The sequence below is a fragment of the Erinaceus europaeus genome, chromosome 6, assembly GCF_950295315.1.
Source record: "Erinaceus europaeus chromosome 6, mEriEur2.1, whole genome shotgun sequence".
Lineage (NCBI taxonomy): Eukaryota > Metazoa > Chordata > Mammalia > Eulipotyphla > Erinaceidae > Erinaceus > Erinaceus europaeus.
This window is the reverse complement of record NC_080167.1, coordinates 25,302,040-25,323,998: the sequence shown is the minus strand read 5'-3', so window position 1 is coordinate 25,323,998 and position 21,959 is coordinate 25,302,040. Positions and strand designations below refer to the sequence as shown.

Below are 21,959 nucleotides of genomic sequence, written 5' to 3'. Positions count from 1 at the left end.
TTAAGAAAGATATCAGTGTATCCCATTTTATTAAATTATTAGTTTATTTTTACAAAGGATTTTACTTTTTTTTTTTTAACTAGAGCACCGCTCAGCTCTGGTTTATGGTGGTGTGAGGGATTGAACCTGAACCTCAGGCAAGAGAGTTCTTTGCATAACCATTGTGCTATCTACCCCGCCCTAGGATTTTACTTTAAAAAATAATAAATAAAATACTAGTTAGTTAAAGAAAAACTCTAAAGTTGAAAGACTTAACAAGAGACAATAAAACATATTGAAAAATCCTGCTACAATGGAATTTATCTGATAAGAATACCTTCTGGAGGGTCAGGCGGTAGTGCAGCAGGTTAAATGCACATGGTGCAGAACACAAGGATCAGCTTAAGGATCCCAGTTCGAGTCCCCAGCTCCTCACTTGCAGGAGGTGTTGCTTCACAAGAGGTGAAACAGGTCTGCAGATGTCTCTCTCCCCCCTTTCTTTCTTCCCCTCCTCTCTCCATTTCTCTCTGTCCTGTCCAACAACAATGACCTCAGTGACAACAACAACAATAATAATAACAACGATAAACAACAAGGGCAACAAAAGGAAAACATAGCCTCCAGGAGCAGTGGATTCATAGTGTAGGAACTGAGCCCCAGAGATATCCCTGAAGGAAAAAACAAAAAACAAAAAAGAATACCTTCTGGTATTTTTCACCTTTAAAAATAAATCATGAGTAAGGGCCAGGTGGTGGCACATCAAGTATATTGCACACAGTACATGCACGTGGACCCCCGGTCTTCACTTGCCATGCAGGGGGAAGTTGAGGGGGATCTTCTCAAGTTGTGAAGCAGTGTTGTATGTGTCTTTCTCCTAGCCACCTTCTTCCCTCTCAATGTCTCCTTGTTTCTTTCAGAAATAATTTTAATAATCTATTTAAAAAACAAACATGTTACATGAACGTGTGAAGAAAATAAACAGTACCAACCTGTCTCCAAGAATTTGGGACAAGTATGGTAGTTCTCACAGGGAAGGTGGTTGTGAGGACATAGAACTTTGGTGGTGGATGTGGTATGAAACTATATACCTGCAATCTTATAATCATGTAAATCACTATTAAATCACCAATACGAAAATAAAGAAAAAAACAAGCCAAGTTCTGTCTTTCTTACTAGAAATGATATTTGCTAAGACTATTTCCTTGTACAGTAATAAAGCTTGTAAGTCAGAATTTTTAAATGCTGAGTAGAAATTCTCATGGAAAAGGATTTATTTAAAGTAGTTTTCTACGACTCTAAATATAACCCTAATAAATAGTTTAAGATTGAATTCTTAGTGTACAACAGTAGTTACTGGATTTTTTAAGCAAAAATTTTTCAAGCATATAGATTATTTTAACTATTAGTGTAGCAAACACATAGAGATCTATTATGTGGATATTTACATATGGGTAAACTGTAACTTCATCTACCAGGAACTCCTGCTATATAGAAAGAAGAAGAAAAATATTTATACCATCTGATTCTATTGTTTCTATTGACTTTAGTTTATTATATTTCTTTTTTGCATATTTCTAAATTACTTTGTTATCATTTAAAAAATCTAACTGGCATCTTTCTTTTTTATTTAATTTTTTTATTTATAAAGAGAAAACATTGACAAAACCATAGGATAAGAGGAGTACAACTTCGCACAGTTCCCACCACCAGAACTCCGTATCCTATCCCCTCCCCTGATACCTTTCCTATTCTTTAACCCTCTGGGAGTATGGACCCTGTATCATCATGGGATGCAGAAGGTTGAAAGTCTGGCTTCTGTAATTGCTTCCTCACTGAACATGGGCATTGACAGGTCGATACATACTCCCAGCCTGTCTCTCACTTTCCCTAGTGAGGAAGGGCTCTGGGGAAGCGATACTCCAAGGCACATTAGTGGGGTTGTCTGTCTGGGGATGTCTGGTCGCATCCTGCTAGCATCTGGAACCTGGTGGCTGAAAAGAGAGTTAACATACAAAGCCAAGCAAATTGTTGAACAATCATGGACCTAAAGGCTGGAATAGTGCAGATGAAGTGTTGGGGGCATCCTCCATTTTGTAGATAACTAGTAGGCATATTTTAGTTATATTTCAAAGGGCCTGTAACTATACTAGTTTTTTGTTTTTGTTTTTTTTTTGCCTGAGCCTGACATCTGATATTCAGGTGGATCCAAGTTATTGTCTAGGGAGATGATGTCTTGGCTGGGAAAAGGGCTAGAAAGCTGGATCAAGCTATTTCCCTAATATAGGAAAGGGTATAAATATTGTAGACTGTAAACCTCATCGATTTGATGTGATCTGGGGCCCATAATTAGCTTAGGAGCCTGTGTGACCTCTGCATCCCTGTAGATCTGAGCTCACATTCTGTGGTCATAAGTAGGAACATTCCATGCTGCCCCAGTATCGACCCATCTTCCTCAGGTGTAGCATAGAGTATATTGTCCATCCTCCCTTCGGAGGATGGAACATTCTCTACCATTGTTGATCCACGTTGAGGGCAAGGTCCTATGCAGGCCCACAGAGGGGTCTATGGTTCTATTTCGTATCCCCTAGTTTACGTCAAAAGGACACTATATTTGCCAATTTATGTAACTATAAATCAAGCTCTCTCATATCTATTATATTTATTTAATCCCTTGTTTCCTTTGGGGATAGTTCTTTAAAATAACTTTCCTTGACTACTGTTTTGTGGGCTGTCGCAGATGCAGACACAGCTGTGTCTTTTCAAGATTTAACTTGAAACAGCATTCACACTTCCCTGAGCACAACTGAATGTGTTCTTGCTTCTTGGTTGGTAGCACTGTTCTGCAGTGATGAATCCAAACTGCTTGTGACCCTATGAGTCACTGGATATAATTCATATTATCTCGTTCCATTTTAAGGATTACATACTGCTTTTTCTGGCACTAATATCAGCCAGCAAAGAAATGTAAATCATAGTAGTAGAAAATTGTTATCTTCTTCTTTGGATCCACTGCTTTTTAGGCTCCTGAATTTTATTACATTATGAGCCTGTATTTCAAGACTGACCTTATTTATTGTGCTTACTACTTGAACTTTAGTTTGAAATATTGAAGAAACCAAGAGAACATAAATACTTCCTCATGAGAAATATCATCTCACCCCTTGTCAAACATAACTGATTGCTAAGAATTAAAATAAACAGTTGGCAGTAGTTCTCCTTTTTAATCAATAGCTTACTACTCACAAGGCCTGCTATGCATTCCATTAGCTTAGAAACTATTTGTCCTCTCATTGTTCACTGATCCTCCTTTTGATTGTACTTTTATTTATTTAGTCCCTTTGGCTGCCCTTGCTTTTATTTTTGTAGTTATTAGTGTTGTTGTTATTGATGTCATCATTGTTGGATAGGACAGAGAGAGATGGAGAGAGGAGGGGAAGACAGATACCGGGAGAGAAAGACACCTTCAGACCTGCTTCACCCCTTGTGAAGCGACCCCCTACAGGTAGGGAGCTAGAACCGGGACCCTTATGCTGGTCCTTGCGCTTTGTTCCTTGTGCGCTTAACCCGCTATGCTGCCACCCAACTCCCTGATTGTACTTTTTATCTAATTTAATTTAGATATATTAAAACTTTTGTCTGACTTATTTAGGCTGCATGTTCATTGCTCTGATTAATCTACAATTGTAGTGTATCCAAAGGGAAGCTACTGATAGAGAAGTTTCAGTAGGATTTTAGCAACTACTCCCAATTTTTATTTGTTTAAATATTTTCCTCTTCTATCCTGTCAATGCTGACTTTTTTTTTTTCTTGCCACCAGGGTTATTTCTGGGGATTGTTTCCTAATGATGAATCCACCACTCCTGGAGGCCATTGTTTTTCTCTCTTTTTTTTTTTTTTTCATCTAATGGAATAGAGAGAAATTGAGAGGGAGGGGAAGTTCAAGAGGGAGAGAGAAAGAGAATCACCTGTAACACTGCTTCACTGCTCATGCAGCTTCTGCCCTGTAGGGTTTGAAGCTAAGGTTCTCGGATGTGATAATGTGTGCGCTCAACCAGGTGCCCCATCACCTCTCCCCCTAACTAAATATTTTCAATGCTAAGATGTAATTTACCCTGAGGGGAAAAAATGGTGGTAGTGGGAAAACAAAAAGTGCAATTATCTATAGTTGATAAAAAAAAAAAATTTAAAAGGAAAGAAATGAAGAAAAAACAAACAGTTGTTTCCAAACTTTTTTATTCCTTTTGAATTATGTCTTTCTATTCTGACTGTTTCTGGTATTTGTACATTTCAATATATTTAGATGGAAAAGCAGCACACTTTGGCACTTCAGTCTCTCTTTTCCTCAGTAATAAACTTTTTTTTTTTTGAACAAGCAGTGTATGGAAGGGGTCTTCTATGGTTGTATACCCTACTGGTTGCTGAGGAATAACCTCGTTCCCCAGAAGTCTGAGATGAAATGAAGGAAAGTATCTAGGGACCACATTTAGGAAATTCTCATGCCCGAAGTCAAATGTTGTTCTTGTACTTCATAATGCCAGTTGTTTCCTTATTCTTATTGTTGTCATTTTCTCACACGGAGCTGGAGCTGGGCCAGAGAGATAGCTCACTGGTAAGGCACATACCTTGCCATGTCCATGGTTCCAGTACAACACCCTACACAGTGTGGGAGGTGAGATGGCACTGAGAGAGCTACAGTGCTGCACTGTGCTGTTCCTCACTGTCTTTCTCTCTCTCTCTCTCTCTCTCTCTCTCTCTCTCTCTCTCTCTCTGAGTGAAAAGGCAACCAGAGCCCTCATGCTGGGGGGAAAAATGAAGAAAGCGTTACTTTTGGTTCTTCCATACTAACAGAATCTCATGCTAATGACAGCTAAGAATTTGATTTCCCTTTTTCTTTTCAGGATTCATACCTGTATGTAGTCTTGGAGTGGCTCAAGTAGGCAGGATGAACTTTGGAAAAGATGTCAGCACCTTGAAGTATTTCACCATCTGTGGCTTACAAGAGGGCTATGAACCTTTTGCTGTTAATACAAACAGGGATATTACCATGTGGCTAAGCAAAAGACTTCCTCAATTTCTCCAAGTTCCATCAAACCATGAGCATATTGAGGTGTGCTTTTTCTTTAAAATTCAGAATGTTGCTGGAAACCAAGAATATCTTTATGCACAGGAATTCCTGCTTTGGCAACTATGGACTTTTACTTAACATGATAATCCTGGTGTATTACATAGTACTGGAATATCGATTAGCCTTTCCCTTTAGATACTGTATAAGTAGCTGATAATATTTAGAATGAATAACAGTAAATAATTCTCTTTCTATAGACATTGTCAACACAATGTGGATATATGTGATTACAATGTGATTTTTTTGTGTGAGTTAGAAGCATAATTATGTGGGGCCAAGTGGTGGCATACCTGGTAGAGCATACATGTTATAATATGCATGGACCCAGGTTCAAGCCCCACATGCCCTGCAGAGGGAAAGCTGAAGGTGTCTCTCTCTCTCTCTCTCTCTCTCTCTCTCACCTTCCCTCCCTCCCTCCTTATCACTTTATCTCTGTCTTTATCCAATAAATAAAATATAAAAACAGAATCAGAACTCTGAATTTATCTGTAACACTATGCTCCCAGTGTTTAACCATCTCATTTACAAAATTATGCTTTATATAGACTTGGGGTTGTTAAAGGCACGGTATATGTTAGTGATTGTTAAGACTCAGGAAATGCACAATGACGATTATGATTTGAACTACTTCTTTGTTTGCTAGGTGACTAGAATAGATGGCACCATAGATAGTTCTCCATGTTTGAAGATCACTCAGAAGTCCTTTGGTTCTCAACATAGCAGCACTGATATCATGTTTTACCGCCTGAGCATGCCCATTGAATGTGCAGAGGTCTTCTCCAAGACTGCAGCTGGTGGGCTCCCTGGTGCCGGACTCTTCGGACCCAAGAATGATTTGGAAGATTATGATGCAGATTCTGACTTTGAGGTCCTAATGAAGACAGCACATGGCCATCTGGTGCCTGATCGAGTCGATAAAGATAAGGAAGCTACAAAACCAGAGTTTAATAACCACAAAGACTATGCTCAGGAGAAGCCATCTCGTCTGAAACAAAGGTCACTGCTATGTCTATGTCCTTATTATGCGGAGAGGATTACAACAGAGGGTCAGGGTCTTCTCAGTGTCCATTTGTTTTCCTCTCCCTTCTTATTTAGAAGAAGGATTTCAGGGGTCTGGGTGGTAGCACACCGGGTTAAGTGCACACGGCGCAAAGCCAAGGACGAGAATAAGGATCCCAGTGCAAGCCCCCAGCTCCCCACCTGCAGGGGGGGTCACTTCACAAGCGGTGGAGGAGGTCTCAGGTGTCTATCTTTCTCTCTCCCCTTCTGTCTCCCCTCCTCTCTCGATTTATTTTCTGTCCTGTCCAACAACAACAACAGGAGTACCAACAATAACAGTAACAACAACAGCAAGGGTAACAAAATGGAAAAAATGGCTTCCAGGAGCAGTGGATTCATAGTGCAGGCACTGAGCCCCAGTGATAACCCTGGAGGCAAAATAAATAAATGAATAAAAATAAATAAATAAATAAGAAGAAGGATTTTACAGTGAGTAGTAAAGCAACCTGTTTGGCATCTAATTTGTTACAACAAATCTGTTCTTTCCCAAGGAATTAATTTTTTGCTGGGGTGACCAATCACATAGTAATATTTACCATCTTCATCATCCTTAGGTGTACAATTCAATAACCAATGTATATTAGCATTGTTTTGAAGCAGATCTCTAAAACTTTGTAGCATACAAATTTAAAATCTGCATTCTATAGATAGCTCTCCTTAAAAAACAAAACAAACAAAAAAAACCCTGTCTTATCTGATAATTACCATTCTACTTTTTTTTTTTTCAATGAATTTGAAAGAAGGTAAGATTATCGTAGCACTCCACTGTTTATGGAGCTTCCACTTGGTGGCAGGTGTAGTACTTCCTGTGTTAGGTGTACACCACACATACCCGTAATTTATTTCTTCCTCCACCATCGTGCACTGGCTTGCCAATCCCCTTTCAGTGCCCTCCAACCTTTAGAGTCTTGGACCTACTGTAACAGATCCTAGTTAATCTTAGCTTCACTCTATATTTGTTTAGTTTTTAAAAAATTTTTTAATAACCATGTTCTTTTTCTTTATTTATTGGATAGAGACAGCGAGAAGTCAAGAGGGAAGGGGGTGATAGAGAGGAGGAGAGACAGAGAGATACCTACCACACTGCTTCACCACTCGCAAAGCTTTCCCCCTCCAGGTGGGGACTGGGGGCTTGAACCTGGATCCTTGCACATTGTAACATGTGCACTCAACCAGGTGCGCCACCTCCTGACCCCACTTCACTCTGTATCTGTAGATACTTTAGAGGTGCAGAATCATGTAGTATTTGTCTTTTTGTGATAACTTATCTCAGTATACTATCCTCGGGTACTCTTTCTTTTTAGTGATGATTAGTATTCTCTTATGTCTGTGTACACAACATTTTGGTTTTTTCTTTCATCTGCTGATGTGTATTTGGCTTGAGTCCACCTTTTGACTATGTGAATAGTTCCGTTATGAATATAGGTATGCAAATATCTTTTCATAATTTTATTTCTAATTCTTTTGCATATATCCCTGGAAGTGGACCTGTTAGCAGTTCAGGCTTTGTTTCTGAGGAAATTTCATACTGTTTTCCATAATCGTTTGTACCATTTTATAATCACACCAACACTGGACAAGAGATCATTGCTCCTACCTTGTCAACCACTTTTATTTCAGCTGACACAGTGTATGTGAAATGATATCTCAGTGTAGCTTTAGTTGCCATTTCTTGAATGCTTAGCAAAACTGAATAGTTTTTATACGTTTATATTTACTGATTATACATCATATTTGAATAAATGTCTGTTCAAGTTCTTTGCCCATTTTTGTTCAGGCTCCTTGCTGTTTTGGTAGAGTTGTAAGAATTGTTAACATATCCTGGATATTAATCCCTTATCACACATATGCTTTACAAGTATTTTCTCCTGTTCTATTGTTCTCTCCCCCTTTCTGTCTTCCCCTCCTCTCTCCATTTCTCTCTGTCCTATCCAACAATGATGACATCAGTAACAGCAATAATAACAAAACATCAATAAAAAAAAAAGGGAAAACAAGTATTTTCTCCTAAGAGTTGACTTCTTACTTGAAAGTTAAAGAGTATTTTCTTTAAAGAGTGTTTGTATGGATAGGAAGTTATTTATTTTCTTGCACTAAATTCAGCATTTCAACCTCAGCATAACTGATAGACTGATAATAATTTGTTGTGAGGTTCTGCCGTCTGCACTATAGGATAGTTCGTGGTATCACTGAACTTAACCTACTATATAATGGTGACAATCTCCCCTAGTGTAACAACCCAAATATTTTTAGATAGATCCAAGTGTCCTTTGGGAAGAAAAGCCACCTTGATAGAGAACTACTTGATTAAACCAATTATATTTATACATTTGAAGTGCTTGGACCTTTTAATGTTGCCCTTTCCTTGTCCTATAACATATTTCAGATTTTTGCTTAGAAGAACAAAACCAGACTACAGCACAAGCCATTCAGCAAGGCTCACTGAAGATGTCCTTGCAGATGATCGAGATGACTTTGATTACTTAATGCAAACATCTACGGTATGAGACTGCTTTGTCTATTTATGCATTGTTATACATTATAAAGTCTGTTTTGATTTACAGTATTTAACTGAATTACACCAAGGCAATGCTAAATCTGGAAAAATGCATATATATACATATATATATTCTAGTGTATATGATCCTTTATTAGACTTCTTTTTGGGTTTTTTTTTTTTTTTTTGCCTTTTTATTTCCAGATAAAGAGAGAGAAGGTAAGACTACAGCACCACTCCACTGTTTATGGAGCTTCCACTTGGTGCCATTCATAGTACTTCCTATGATAGGTGTCTGTACACCACACATACCAATAATTTATTTCTTCCTCCACCATTGTACACTGGCTTGCCAATCCCCTTTCAGTGCCCTCCAACCTTTAGAGTGCTTGGGCCTACTGTAACAGATCCTAGTTAACCTTAGTTTCACTGTGTATTTTCCTTTTTTCTTAGGTCCTAGCTATGAGTGAGATACCTGGCATTGCTCCTTCTTTTATTCAAAGAAACTTTTAGGTGTCAATATAATATTAGTGTTCATGAAAACATAACATTCAGAGAGATGAGTGATGTTTATAAAAACTCTAGCAAAGGAGGATGAGAGCTAGGTTATCTCAGAATGCATAATTTGACATGCCAGAAGACTTTTGGTTTAACCACTCTACCATTGCATGAGAGCATCTATAGGACAAGTATTGTGGTGCGTCTTTCCCTCTCTATTGTTTTCTCCTTCTCAATATGTCACTATGTTAAGAAGTCTCTATTTTGCATTAACATTATGTCTTTTTTTTTTTTTTTTTGGTTTTTGGTTTTGTTTTGGTTTTGCCTCCAGGCTTCTTGCCTGCACTATGAATCCACTGCTCTTGTAGGCTATTTTTTCCCTTTTGTTGCCCTTGTTGTTTTATTGTTGTCATTGTTGTTGGATAGGACAGAGAGAAATCAAGAGAGGAGGGGGGAAACAGAGAAGTGGAGAGAAAGATGGACACCTGCAGACCTGCTTCACAGTCCGTGAAGAGACCTCCCCACCCTCGCAGGTGGATAGCCACGGGATCGAACCGGGATCCTTAAGCCAATCCTTGTGCTTCATGCCATGTGTGCTTAACCCTCTGGGCTACTGCCTGGCCCCCTCAATATGTCTTTAAAAAAAAAAAAGCTTTTCATCAAGTTTAGTGGAATTGTATAGATGCAAAGTTTGCCAAAAACAACAACATCACCACAAAGCTTAATGCATTTTTGTCTAAACTAGAAGAATTTGAAGTTTACCTGATTTATATGTAAGTTATATTGTATGCACACCATGTGACATATGCACATAATCATTTAGATATAGAAAAACTGTCAAATTATCTGGTATGTTTGTTCAGAGGGATCTTTTTTCCTTTTCCCCACTATTATAAAAGTCTCTGTTTTCAAACTTATTTTGTACCACCAGACCTTTGTATCCTTAACATTTTAATTAGGCCACTTTTAAAAAAAAACTTTAATATTTTTTATTTGTTTATTTTCCCTTTTGTTGCCCTTGTTTTTTTATTGTTGTAGTTATTATTGTTGTTGTTATTGATGTCGTTGTTGTTAGATAGGACAGAGAGAAATGGAGAGAGGAGAGGAAGACAGAGAGGGGGAGAGAAAGTTAGACACCTGCAGACCTGCTTCACTGCCTGTGAAGCGACTCCCCTGCAGATGGGGAGCCAGGGACTCGAACCAGTGGCGCTATGTGCGCTTAACCCACTGCACTACCACCGACTCTCTCTCTCTCTCTTTTTTTTTTTTTTTTTGACTGCAGAGTTCTCTCTGTAGTTGGGTGCCGGCACCAAGAATCCACTGCTCTTGACAGCCATCTTTTTCCACTTTTGTTGTTGTTGGTAGGACAGAGAGAAATAGAGAAAGGAGAAGACAGCAGAGGGAGAGAAAGATAGACACCTGCAGGCCTGCTTCACCACTTGTGAAGTTGACTCCCCCTGCTGTTGGGGAGCCAGAGGCTGGAACTGGGCTCCTTACGCAGGTCCTTGCACTTAGTATTATGTGTGCTTAACCTGGTGCAGCTACCGCTCGGCCCCCTAGTCATGTTATTTTAAGCGAATGAATATATTCTTGGACAACTCAAAGACACTGCAAACCAAAGTTTGCTTGTTGTTTTTGTTTTCATTTCTTATCACTATGCCAACATTTGGTCTTGCTTTCTTGGCAGTATTATTACTCAGTAAGAATATTTCCTGGACAAGAACCTGCCAATGTCTGGGTGGGTTGGATCACGTCAGATTTCCATCAGTATGATACAGGCTTCGACTTGGACAGAGTCCGTACAGTTACTGTTACTCTAGGAGATGAAAAAGGAAAAGTACATGAAAGGTTGGTTTTCCTCAGTTTGCTTTTTTTTTTCTTCCTTTTTCTATGAATGATAATCAGTTCAATGTTGATTAACATAGGTATTATTTTTTTGGACTCCATGCTCAGATGAATATTTTGTTTATAGAACAATGTATTCAAACTTGTGATGCCACTGCTATTTTAGTCCTCGTAAGCCCACAAGAAATCGGAATATATTAAAAGTAAAAAAATACACAATAAGAGTAACAACTCTTTTTGGGGTAATAATTATACATTCCTTTGGGTGACACTAACCAACATGATATTGGTGGAGATGGGAAAATGTGAAACATTTGGCCTCTAGTTGGAAATGTATCTTGGGAACTGGCTGTGTGGTGGGGAGAAGAAATGTAGAGACAATGTGGGCTGGTAGTTTAGATCAGATGGACACCTTTGAACTCAGACTGAGGCGCAGTGGGTTCTTTCCTCAGCTTTGCCATTGACTCGCTGTGTGGCTTTGGGTAAGTCAGTTGAACTTTCTGTGCCATCCTTTCTTCATTTGTAAAAACAAACCAAGCTCAAACCAAACCTTCAAAAAAGTGAAGAAGGCTATCTTCCTTGCAGAATAAGACAAGAGAAGATCTAACCATTTGCATCTCCCTCTGTGCCCATGCATCCTCTCTGATCTGCTGTGATAGGTCTCATAAGAAAGAGGCCTCCATAGTGTTGCTTTTCTTTCCCTACCTGCACCGTCATTTTTGGTGACTGGAAGCTCACTCTCCTGCCTTCTGGTTGTAACACTTGAATTGCAGTGGACTTCCCACTTGAGACAGTGGACCTAGCAAAATTCTTAACAACAGAGTGCTTCCCATCTGTATCCCTATCTCCAAGAATATCCTTGAGGGGACACATTGGATTTTCAGAGGTTGGCGATAGTACACAAAATATAGAGATGGGACACCTGCTGGTTGATGACAGTATTGACGGTATAGTAAAAACAAGTCAGGAAAAAGCTGTGGTTGTCGTAATGTAAGTAATGCAGAGAAGCACAGACAAGTTGTGATGCTTCAGAAACTGATTTTAAGCTTAGCCTTCTTGGTCTTTGCCTCCTGCCTGCCTGCCCTTGGCCTTATTTCTTTATTTTTATTGCTATTGTTTGGCTCACTGGAGAGTGACAGTGAAAGGGAAGGAAGAGAAATGGAAATCAGTTAATTTTGTAACCATCTCTGGCAAAAGGTTTTGGTGAGGGTAAAGCTCAGACTGTGATCTACATCACTGATTTTGTGTTTATTTTAGCTGTTTGTTTCACATATCAGATATCTAGGATTATCCCTATAAAGACAACACTTTAACCAAATTTTAAATATACTGAATCATTGAATATCTTATATAGAATTGACCTTAGGACTCTAATAATCCTTAGAAATAAACGCTTCTCATCTCAGAACAAGTGTTTTTTTTTTTTAACAAAAAAATATGAGCATGGAGATTAAAACCATGGATGACTATTAGTTAAACTTTTTTGAACTTCAGAATAAGGTTCAGTTTGGTTTGAGTTTTTGAAGGGAAGGTGCAGGTCAGGTTTTACTTCTTCCCAAGTTGCTGGTCTGTTTCCATTAGGTGTGAAATTCAAAAAACCTATGTGAGAGCTGATTTAGACTGTCCACTGAAGTCAATGGAGTTCTGCTCCGAACCACAGAACTGGGCCCATTGTGCACCTCTCCCATTACAGCATGAGCTTGTTGCCTGCGCAGCATACTTTAGGTTTAGTTTGCAAGGCATACATGCTTTCGGTTCTATCAGTGCTGGTACAAAGATCAAACTTCTTCTTTTGAAATTCAGCATCAAGCGCAGCAACTGCTACATGGTGTGTGCGGGCGAGAGCATGAGCCCAGGGCAAGGGCGCAACAATAACGGTTTGGAGATCGGCTGCGTGGTGGACGCTGCCAGTGGGCTACTCACATTCACTGCCAATGGCAAGGAACTCAGCACATACTATCAGGTGCGTGGTCCATGATGCTGCCATGTTTCTAGAGGGATAAAACCTTTGGCCTCATTATAAGTAAACACATTTCAGGGGAGTCAGGTGGTAGCGCAGCGGGTTAAGCTCAGGTGGCGCAAAGAGCAAGGAAAGGCGTTAAGGATCTGGGTTCAAGCCCCCGGCTCTCCACCTACAGGGGAGTCGCTTCACAGGTGGTAAAGCAGGTCTGCAGGTATCTGTCTTTCTCTCCCCCTCTTTGTCTTCCCTCTTCTCTCCATTTCTCTTAGTCCTGTCTAACAACGACGACATCAATCACAACAATAATAACTACAAGAATAAAACAACAAGGACAACAAAAGGGAATAAATATTAAAAAAAAGAAGAAGAAAGCACATTTTATGACATAGAAAGTAAATAAGAAAAAAAACCACCCAAATAGTGATAAGAATGAATGAATTGGGAGTCGGGCGGTCGCGCAGCGGGTTAAGCGCAAGTGGCGCAAAGTGTAAGGACCGGTATAAGGATCCCGGTTCCAGCCCGGGCTCCCCACCTGCAGAGGAGTCGCTTCACAGGCGGTGAAGCAGGTCTGTAGGTGTCTGTCTTTCTCTTCCTCTCTCTGTCTTCCCCTTCTCTCTCCATTTCTCTCTGTCCTATCTAACAATGACTACATCAATAACAACAACAATAATGACTCTGACAACAATAAAAAGACATGGGTAACAAAAGGAAAAATAAATAAATAAATAATGTAAAAAAATGAATGAATGAATTGTATATTTGTACTTCTGTCTGAATAATAACAGCCTCATAAGCCCATCTAAACAAAGAGCACATTGCTCCAGAAATGTGTACTGAGTGATGCAATGAAGTACTTCCAATAGTTGTTGGGAGATGATATTTAAATGAAAAGAAAGAATGGAATGCCTATGTTCCTCTTCTGTAAAATGTTCCTGAGGTGCTGTGACAAATTTTTTTTTCTCTGCGTCACTTCCTTTACTAATATTATTCAATTTATTTGTTCCAGGTTGAGCCAAGTACAAAACTATTTCCTGCCGTTTTTGCACAAGCTACAAGTCCAAATGTTTTCCAGTTTGAGTTGGGAAGAATAAAGGTAATAATCATTCCTGGTATTATATTGGGACTATTTTATAGTACTTTTTTCTGCTTCTTTGGAAGATAGATAGATGGGGGCTATGGGCATGTGATTGTTCTTTTTCTTTTCTTTTCTTTTTCTTTATTTATCATTGGATAGAAACAGAGAAATTGAGAGGGGAGGGGAAATAGAAAGAGAGAGAGGTGTGGTCTGGGAAGTGGTACAGTGGTTAAAGCATTGGACTCTCAAGCATAAAATCCCAAGTTCAAGCCCCAGCAACACATGTACCAGAGTGATGTCTGGTTCTTTCTCTCTCTCCTTCTATCTTTCTCCTGAATAAATAAATAAAATCTTTAAAAAAAAAAAAAAGAAAGAAAGAAAGGGAGAGAGGCAGAGAATCACCTGTAGCTCTGCTTTACCACTAGGGAAACTTGCCCCTGCAGGTGGGGACCAAGGGCTTGAACCCGGGTCCTTGCACACTGTATTATGTGTGCTTCACCAGGTGTGCTACTACCTGGGCCCCGTGATTTTTCTTTCAGGAAGTTTAGCACTGAAATCAGCAAAAGACTAGTTAGATTTCCAGAAGGCCCAAGCTAGTGAAGAAATAAGGACGTGTGATTTGTCATACTTCATTGCACTTGCATTTTTGGTGTGCCTTAGAGAGAATATGGAATAGAGACATCCCCAAACCTATCTGGCTATCCACAGAGTTTTAGATATTTTCTTCTCTCACCATGTCAAGAGCTCATCAAGCCAGTTTCTATTACATATCATACTGACTTTTCTTAGCATATGTTGTATCTTACTACCATTATCTCTTTCCTGTGCAGAATTATAGATATTATACAAATGTCATAACTTAATTCCTTCCCTTTTTTCCCATTCTCCTAGAATGTGATGCCTCTCTCAGCAGGATTATTCAAGAGCGAGCACAAAAACCCAGTGCCCCAGTGTCCCCCACGTCTCCACGTACAGTTTCTGTCTCATGTTCTATGGAGCAGAATGCCCAACCAGTTCTTGAAGGTGGATGTCTCTCGAATCAGTGAACGCCAAGGCTGGCTGGTACAGTGTTTGGATCCTCTACAGTTCATGTCTCTTCATATCCCAGAGGAGAACAGGTCAGTTATAGTCCAAGTGGGATCTTTTAAACTAGGGTGTTGTATTGGGCTACAGATTCGGAAGCAAAATGAGATTTAGAACGTTGATTTCTGTCTGGGCTGGGTAATGCACCAGACTTACTTGCCTAGGACTCCAGGGGTCCACAGTTCAATCCCCAATACCACTATATGTCAGAACTGAGCTGTGCTCTGGTCCCTCTCTCATTCTTTGATTCTCTTTTTAAAAAGTAAATGTTAAAAGTTTTCATTCATTCTGGTAATGGAGACACTATTGTGCATACTACAAGTTTAAATATCTTATTTACTTTTGTTGCCCTTGTGTTTTATTGTTGTAATTATTGTTGTTGTTGTTGTTGTTAGATAGGACAGAGAGAAATGGAGGGAGGAGGGGGAGGCAAACAGGGGGAGAGAAAGATAGACACCTGCAGACCTGTTTCACTGCTTGTGATACGACTCCCCTGCCACAATTTTCTCAGCCACTCATCTGCTGTTGGACACCTGTGTTGTGAAGGTAGTTTTTATGATTTAGTTTTTTTCTCTTTTTTTCTTTGTGATGAAAGACATCACTTACATTATACTCCCTAGGTGATTAGACATTGCTCCCCGTTTAAAATTTAAAAATTTAGTGGAACTGTTTTAAATGTCATATCTTAAATATGTCCTTTAAAAAACTAGGAATGGGGGCCAGGTGGTGGCACAACTGGTTAAGCACTCATATTATAGTGTGCAAGGACCCGGGTTTGAGCCCCTGGTCCCCACCTGCAGGGGGGAAGCTTCACAAGTGGTGAAGCATGGCTGCAGGTATTTCTCGGTCTCTCTCCCTCTCTATCTCCTCTTCCCCTCTCAGTTTCTCTGTCTCTATCCAATAAGAAATAAACAAAATATTAAAAATATATATTTATAAAAAAACTAGAAACGGGAGTCAGGCGGTAGCACAGTGGGTTAAGTGCAGGTGGCGCAAAGCGCAAGGACTGGCGCAAGGATCCTTGTTCGAGCCCCCAGCTTCCCACTTGCAGGAGGAGTCGCTTCACAGGTGGTTAAGTGGGTCTGCAGGTGTCTCTCTTTCTCTTGCCCTCTCTGTCTTCCCCTCCCCTCTCCATTTCTCTCTGTCCTATCCAACAACGACAACATCAATAACAACAACTACAACAATAAAAAAACAACAAGGGCAACAAAAGGGGAAATAAATAAAAATTTTTAAAAACTAGAAACATAAAGGCATTTTTGGTTTTCTTCTTTTTTTTTAAATATTTTATTGTTTGGCTAGAAACAGCAAGGAATTGAATGGGGAGGGAGAGATAGAGAAGGAGAGAAAGATAGGCACCTGCTGCACTGCTTTGCCAATTATGAAGCTTCCCCCCTGTAGGTGAGGACTGGGGGCTTGAACCTGGGTCATTGCACACTGTCACATGTGCAGTCAACCAGGTGTGTCATTGTCCAGCCCCTATGAAAGTATTTTCATCTTTTTTTTTATTTAAGAAAGGATAGATTAACAAAACCATAGGGAAGGAGGGGTACAACCCCACACAATTCCCACCACCCATTCTCCATATCCCACCCCCTCCCCTGATAGCTTTCCCATTCTCTATCCCTCTGGGAGCATGGACCCAGGGTTGTTGTGGGTTGCTGAAGGTGGAAGGTCTGGCTTCTGTAATTGCTTCCCCGCTGAACATGGACATTGACTGGTCGGTCCATACTCCCAGTCTGCCTCTCTCTTTCCCAATAGGGTGGGTCTCTGGGGAAGCAGAGCTCCAGGACACATTGGTGGGGTCTTCAGTCCACGGAAGCCTGGCCGGCATCTTGATGGTGTCTGGAACCTGGTGGCTGAAAAGAGAGTTAACATACAAAGCCAAACAAATTGTTAAGCAATCATGGACCCAAAGGTTGGAATAGTGGAGAGGAAGTGTTAGGGGGGTACTCACTGCAAACTCTAGTGTACTTCTGCTTTCAGGTATATATTTTGCACTAGTTTATGGATACATGTGAACATATGCTCTCTCTCACAGAACCTGGTGTATATCTAGGTTTTGGGGCTTTGTTAGAGAATGAACCACCTGGAATAGAATTAGAGAATACTATGAAAGGAAAGGTCTCACCTGAGTAATGAAGCTGAAGGGTTGTGCTTCCACACCTGAAGTCTCTGGACACAGTCTGAGCTGAAGCATGTTGAGGTGGCAATCATTGTGTTGATCAGGTTTTGATCCGCAGATGCAATATTATTTGATATGGATTGGGAGCAAACTTTTCTCTGAGCAAACTTTTTTTTTTTAGATGGAAAGAAATAGAGGTAGAGAGAGAGAGAGGGAAAAGTAACACAGCACCAAAAAGTTTCCTTCTTTGTGGTAGGAGTAATCCAAGTGAGCTAGCTTGCCAGCCTAGTTTGCTATCTTTCTGAGGATGTGAGATGTGACTTTCATGTATGAGGCCCTGGGTTTGATTTCCAACACCAGTGAACAACTAGAAAACTTAAACGTATAAATTGTTGAAATCTGGGAGGTAAGTAATGTTAAGTTGTGGTTTTGTAATAAACCAGTGCTTTAAGTCTAGGTGAGGACAAAGCTTTCATTCAGGGGCTTTGACATTTGGGAGATTCTGAATAAATGACATCAGTAGTAGGGTGACAGACTTTGCTGCCTGAAATAGTGGAGGTCCCAAATTCAATCCACAGCACCACCATAAGTCAGCATTGTGCATTGCTCTGGTGAAACAAAAAAAAAACAGTAGATCACTTGGTATTTATTCTTCTTCTGAGTGGTGGTGAAGGCACTGGTTATCTAGTCCATGATGGTGAAGAGGGACTTCAGTTAAGTGGTGAGTGTGATCTGCAAACACCTATCATGGGAAGATAAGAAACTATATCCCTGTTCAGTTTCTGAGTTCTGTAACCCATTATTTCCCCCCAATAAAATGAATTTTAAAAGTGAATAAATAAACAAGTAAATAAATAAATTTGGGAACCATTTCTTCAAGCAAAGCCCAATTGGAGCTCCAGTGTAGGAAAAGACATATATAAGTGCAGATGTCTTTATAGGGAAGCTAAGTTTATTTATTTATTATTATTATTAATTGCATAGAGACAGTCAGAAATCAAGACAGACAAGGGAGATAGAGAGGAAGAGAGACAGAGAGACGCCTGCAGCACTGCTCTGTCACTCGCAAAGCTTTCCCCCTGCAGGTGGGGACCAGGGGCTAGAACCTGGGTCCTTGTGCATTGTAACATGTACTCTCAATCACCTGGCCCTAGAAGCTCAGTTTCTTAAAAGGGGAAAGAGCACACATGTTAGAACAGATAGATTGTCCTCTTCAAGTTGAGACCTTATAGCATTTATTGAGTTTCACTAGTAGACTGGGGTGATCTTTCCAAACACCACACATTCCAGATGTCAGGATACTATTGTAATGGTATTAGTGTGAGCAGTTACAAATCCAGGTAACCAAGCAGTCAGATATGGTAGATATGTGTAGGTTCTAGTCCTGCTAATCATCCTATAACTTCATTGGATGTTCCCTTCAGGTTAAGTCCATGATTTCACAATAAATTGTTTGTCTGTATGTATGTTTTCTCATTCCATGCTCAGCCTTGCTATAAGCACTGTTTTTTTCCTTTCTACAGATCAGTTGACATTTTGGAATTGACCGAGCAGGAAGAACTTCTGAAATTCCACTATCACACTCTCCGACTCTACTCAGCTGTCTGCGCTCTTGGGAACCATCGGGTGGCCCATGCCCTGTGCAGTCATGTGGATGAACCCCAGCTTCTCTATGCCATTGAAAACAAGTACATGCCTGGCTTGCTGCGGGCTGGCTACTATGACCTGCTGATTGACATTCACCTTAGCTCTTATGCCACTGCCAGACTCATGATGAATAATGAGTTCATTGTTCCCATGACAGAGGAGACAAAGAGCATCACCCTTTTTCCTGATGAGAACAAGAAGCATGGCCTCCCAGGGATTGGCCTCAGCACATCTCTCAGGCCACGGATGCAGTTTTCTTCTCCCAGTTTTGTAAGCATCAACAATGACTATTACCAGTATAGTCCAGAGTTCCCACTGGACATCCTCAAGGCTAAAACCATACAGATGCTGACAGAGGCTGTTAAAGAGGGTAGGCTTCATGCCCGGGACCCAGTTGGAGGGACCACTGAGTTTCTCTTTGTACCTCTCATCAAGCTTTTCTACACTTTGCTTATCATGGGAATCTTCCACAACGAGGACTTGAAACACATCTTGCAGCTGATTGAACCCAGTGTGTTCAAGGAAGCTGCTCTTCCAGAAGAGGAGAGTGAAGTGCCTGAGAAAGATCTGGCAACAGAGAACTCTAAGCAGGAAGGAGCCGGGGAAGAAGAAGCCAAAGGGGGTAAGAGGCCCAAAGAAGGTCTACTCCAGATGAAACTACCTGAACCAGTTAAATTGCAGGTAATTAGAAACAAACAGAAAAAAGTATCATGGATTTCAAAATTGCTAAGTATTAAGACATTGAAAATTTGTCTTAATCTCTCTCTCTCTCTCTCTCCCCCTCCCTCCTCTCTCTCTCTCTCTCATTTGTGTTGTGTTCTTATAGTAGTTCTTCATAAATTAACCCCGATTTCTGTTGTGTTTTAGGACACACCAATATGATTGTCATGCATTTGGAACGCAGCCAGTGAATTTCCTATTGAACTGATTGCTAAAAATTAATGACATATCTAGTGTTTCTTTAAACTTTTTATTGGGGAGATTAATAATTTACAGCTGACAGTAGTAAATACAGTAGCTTGTACATGTGGAACATTTACTCGTTTTTTGCGTAACACTCTATAACCCCCTCCTCACTTAAGTCCTCTTCCACCATCATGCTTCAGGACTTCAATCTCTCCCCTACCACCAGAGATCTTTACTTTGGTGCAGTTCACCAAATCCAGTCCAACTCCTGCTTTGTATTTTTCCATTCTGTTCTTATAAATGAGTGTTTTTAAGTATGTGCACTACTTTTTGGTTTCCCATCTACTAGTGTGGCATGTTGCCGTTTGTTTCTGCCTAAATGTATGTTGTCTGTATGAGAGGATCATAGGGGTTTGACTGTTGTCCTGCCAGTTCTTTGCCAATCACAGTAAACAATCTGAAGGAGAAGAATATATTACAGTGGCAGAGGTGAAAGGAAACCTCTAAGAAGGAAGGTGACTCTCAGGCAAGATCCGGTTGCTTACTTGTGAAGGATTGGAAGGGAATATTCTAATAGCCCTTAACACAGAGTAAATAGTATGTCAAAGATTTGGTGGAGAAATAGCCCAAGAGTGAAAGCAGGCTAAATGCCCATCAATAGATGACTGTATAAAGAAGTTATGGGTTATATATTCTGTGGAATACTACTTTGCAATTAAAAAAAAAGATGATGATGTTGTGTCCTTTTGGACAAACTGGATGAAACTGGAGTTGATTCTGTTGAACTGAATAAGAGATGAAAGATGGTCTCACTCATATGTGGAATCTAGAGATCTGATACACATGAACTTGCAAAACAAAACAAAAGCATGGGATCTGTTTCTCAGACTTGTGAGAACTATGGTAGTTATCTTTGGGATGGGCGTGGGAGGGTGGGGATACAGAAGTTTGGTGGTGGTTTTGATGTGGACCTATACACTGTAATCATACAATCTTGTAACCTACTATTAATCACAAATTTTAAAAAAAAAACTGAAGGAAAAAAACGTTTCAGTGGGGAAAAGCTAGTGTGGTTGTAGTTTTAGCAAGCTGAGGAGGAAAAGGCATGTTGGGGAGAAGGTGGTTCATGTAGCAACATGGATTTAAAAAAAAAAAGTATTCTAAGCCCATCACTGAATCCTTTTATTCTTCATTTTCTTTCTGCTTTTATTCTTTTTTTCTTTTTTGTCACCAAAGTTATTTCTGGGGCTTGATACTTGCATGACAGATTCAACACTCCCAGTAACCATTTTTTCCTCCTCTTCTTCCTGCTCCTCCTCCTTCTTCTTCTGCTTTTTTTTTTTAAAGAGACAGAGAGAAGGAAGGGATAGAAAAAGAAAAAAAGAGACACCTGAATCAATGCTTCACTGCTTCTGAAGCAACTGTCCCCCAGGGATTTGACCCGGATCCTTGTACATGGGAGTGTACGTGGGAGTGTACATGGGAGTGTTTGTACATGGGAGTGTACATGGGAGTGTACATGGGAGTATACATGGGAGTGTTTGTACATGGGAGTGTACATGGGCATGTACATGGGAGTGTACATGGGAGTGTACATGGGCGTGTACATGGGAGTGTACATGGGAGTGTACATGGGAGTGTTTGTACATGGGAGTGTTTGTACATGGGAATGTTTGCTCTATTAGGTATAATACTACTAGACTTCTCACCACTGAATACTTTTAACAGGAGAATCTTATTCAAAAACTTCCATGAAGAAAAATAGAGAAGGGTAGTCTAGAACATCCTTAAGCAGGAGGCTGTTATATGTTGGTCCCAACCCACAAGGACAGTGCTTGTAGTAGGGCAGGAGAAAGGAGATAGATGATCATGGGTGGGGACAAGTATGGCAGAGATTTTAAGCTTTGTTTAATACTGCCATGGATTTATAGACCATTCGGTATTAAGTGCATTCACATGTTTTTCTAAGCTGGCATAGAACATTCTCTGTTAGGCATGTTTCTATCAGTGTTACAAGTCTTTCTGGCTTCCAGTTGAATACTCAACTAATAATTAAATGTATAAACAATCAAGTCACTTAATTAGCTCAGATGAAAAATCTGTGGTAGACATTGCTAAATCATTCTAGTGGCTTAGTGTTGTCATCAGAAGTCCAGCTCT

The 21,959-nt window shown here is 40.1% G+C and overlaps 1 protein-coding gene across 3 annotated transcripts in view; it reads left to right on the top strand.

The window, feature by feature from the left end:
* Positions 1 to 21,959, top strand: part of RYR2 (ryanodine receptor 2) — an 820,963-nt gene that overhangs the window by 578,114 nt on the left and 220,890 nt on the right. For all 3 annotated transcript variants that reach the window (XM_060191940.1, XM_060191939.1, XM_060191938.1), the window contains 8 exons: positions 4,878 to 5,086; positions 5,748 to 6,100; positions 8,550 to 8,664; positions 10,846 to 11,006; positions 12,807 to 12,966; positions 13,970 to 14,056; positions 14,930 to 15,156; positions 18,770 to 19,574. In XM_060191940.1, the coding sequence (XP_060047923.1) occupies positions 4,878 to 5,086; positions 5,748 to 6,100; positions 8,550 to 8,664; positions 10,846 to 11,006; positions 12,807 to 12,966; positions 13,970 to 14,056; positions 14,930 to 15,156; positions 18,770 to 19,574 (2,117 nt within the window). The remainder of the gene's footprint in view (positions 1 to 4,877; positions 5,087 to 5,747; positions 6,101 to 8,549; positions 8,665 to 10,845; positions 11,007 to 12,806; positions 12,967 to 13,969; positions 14,057 to 14,929; positions 15,157 to 18,769; positions 19,575 to 21,959) is intronic.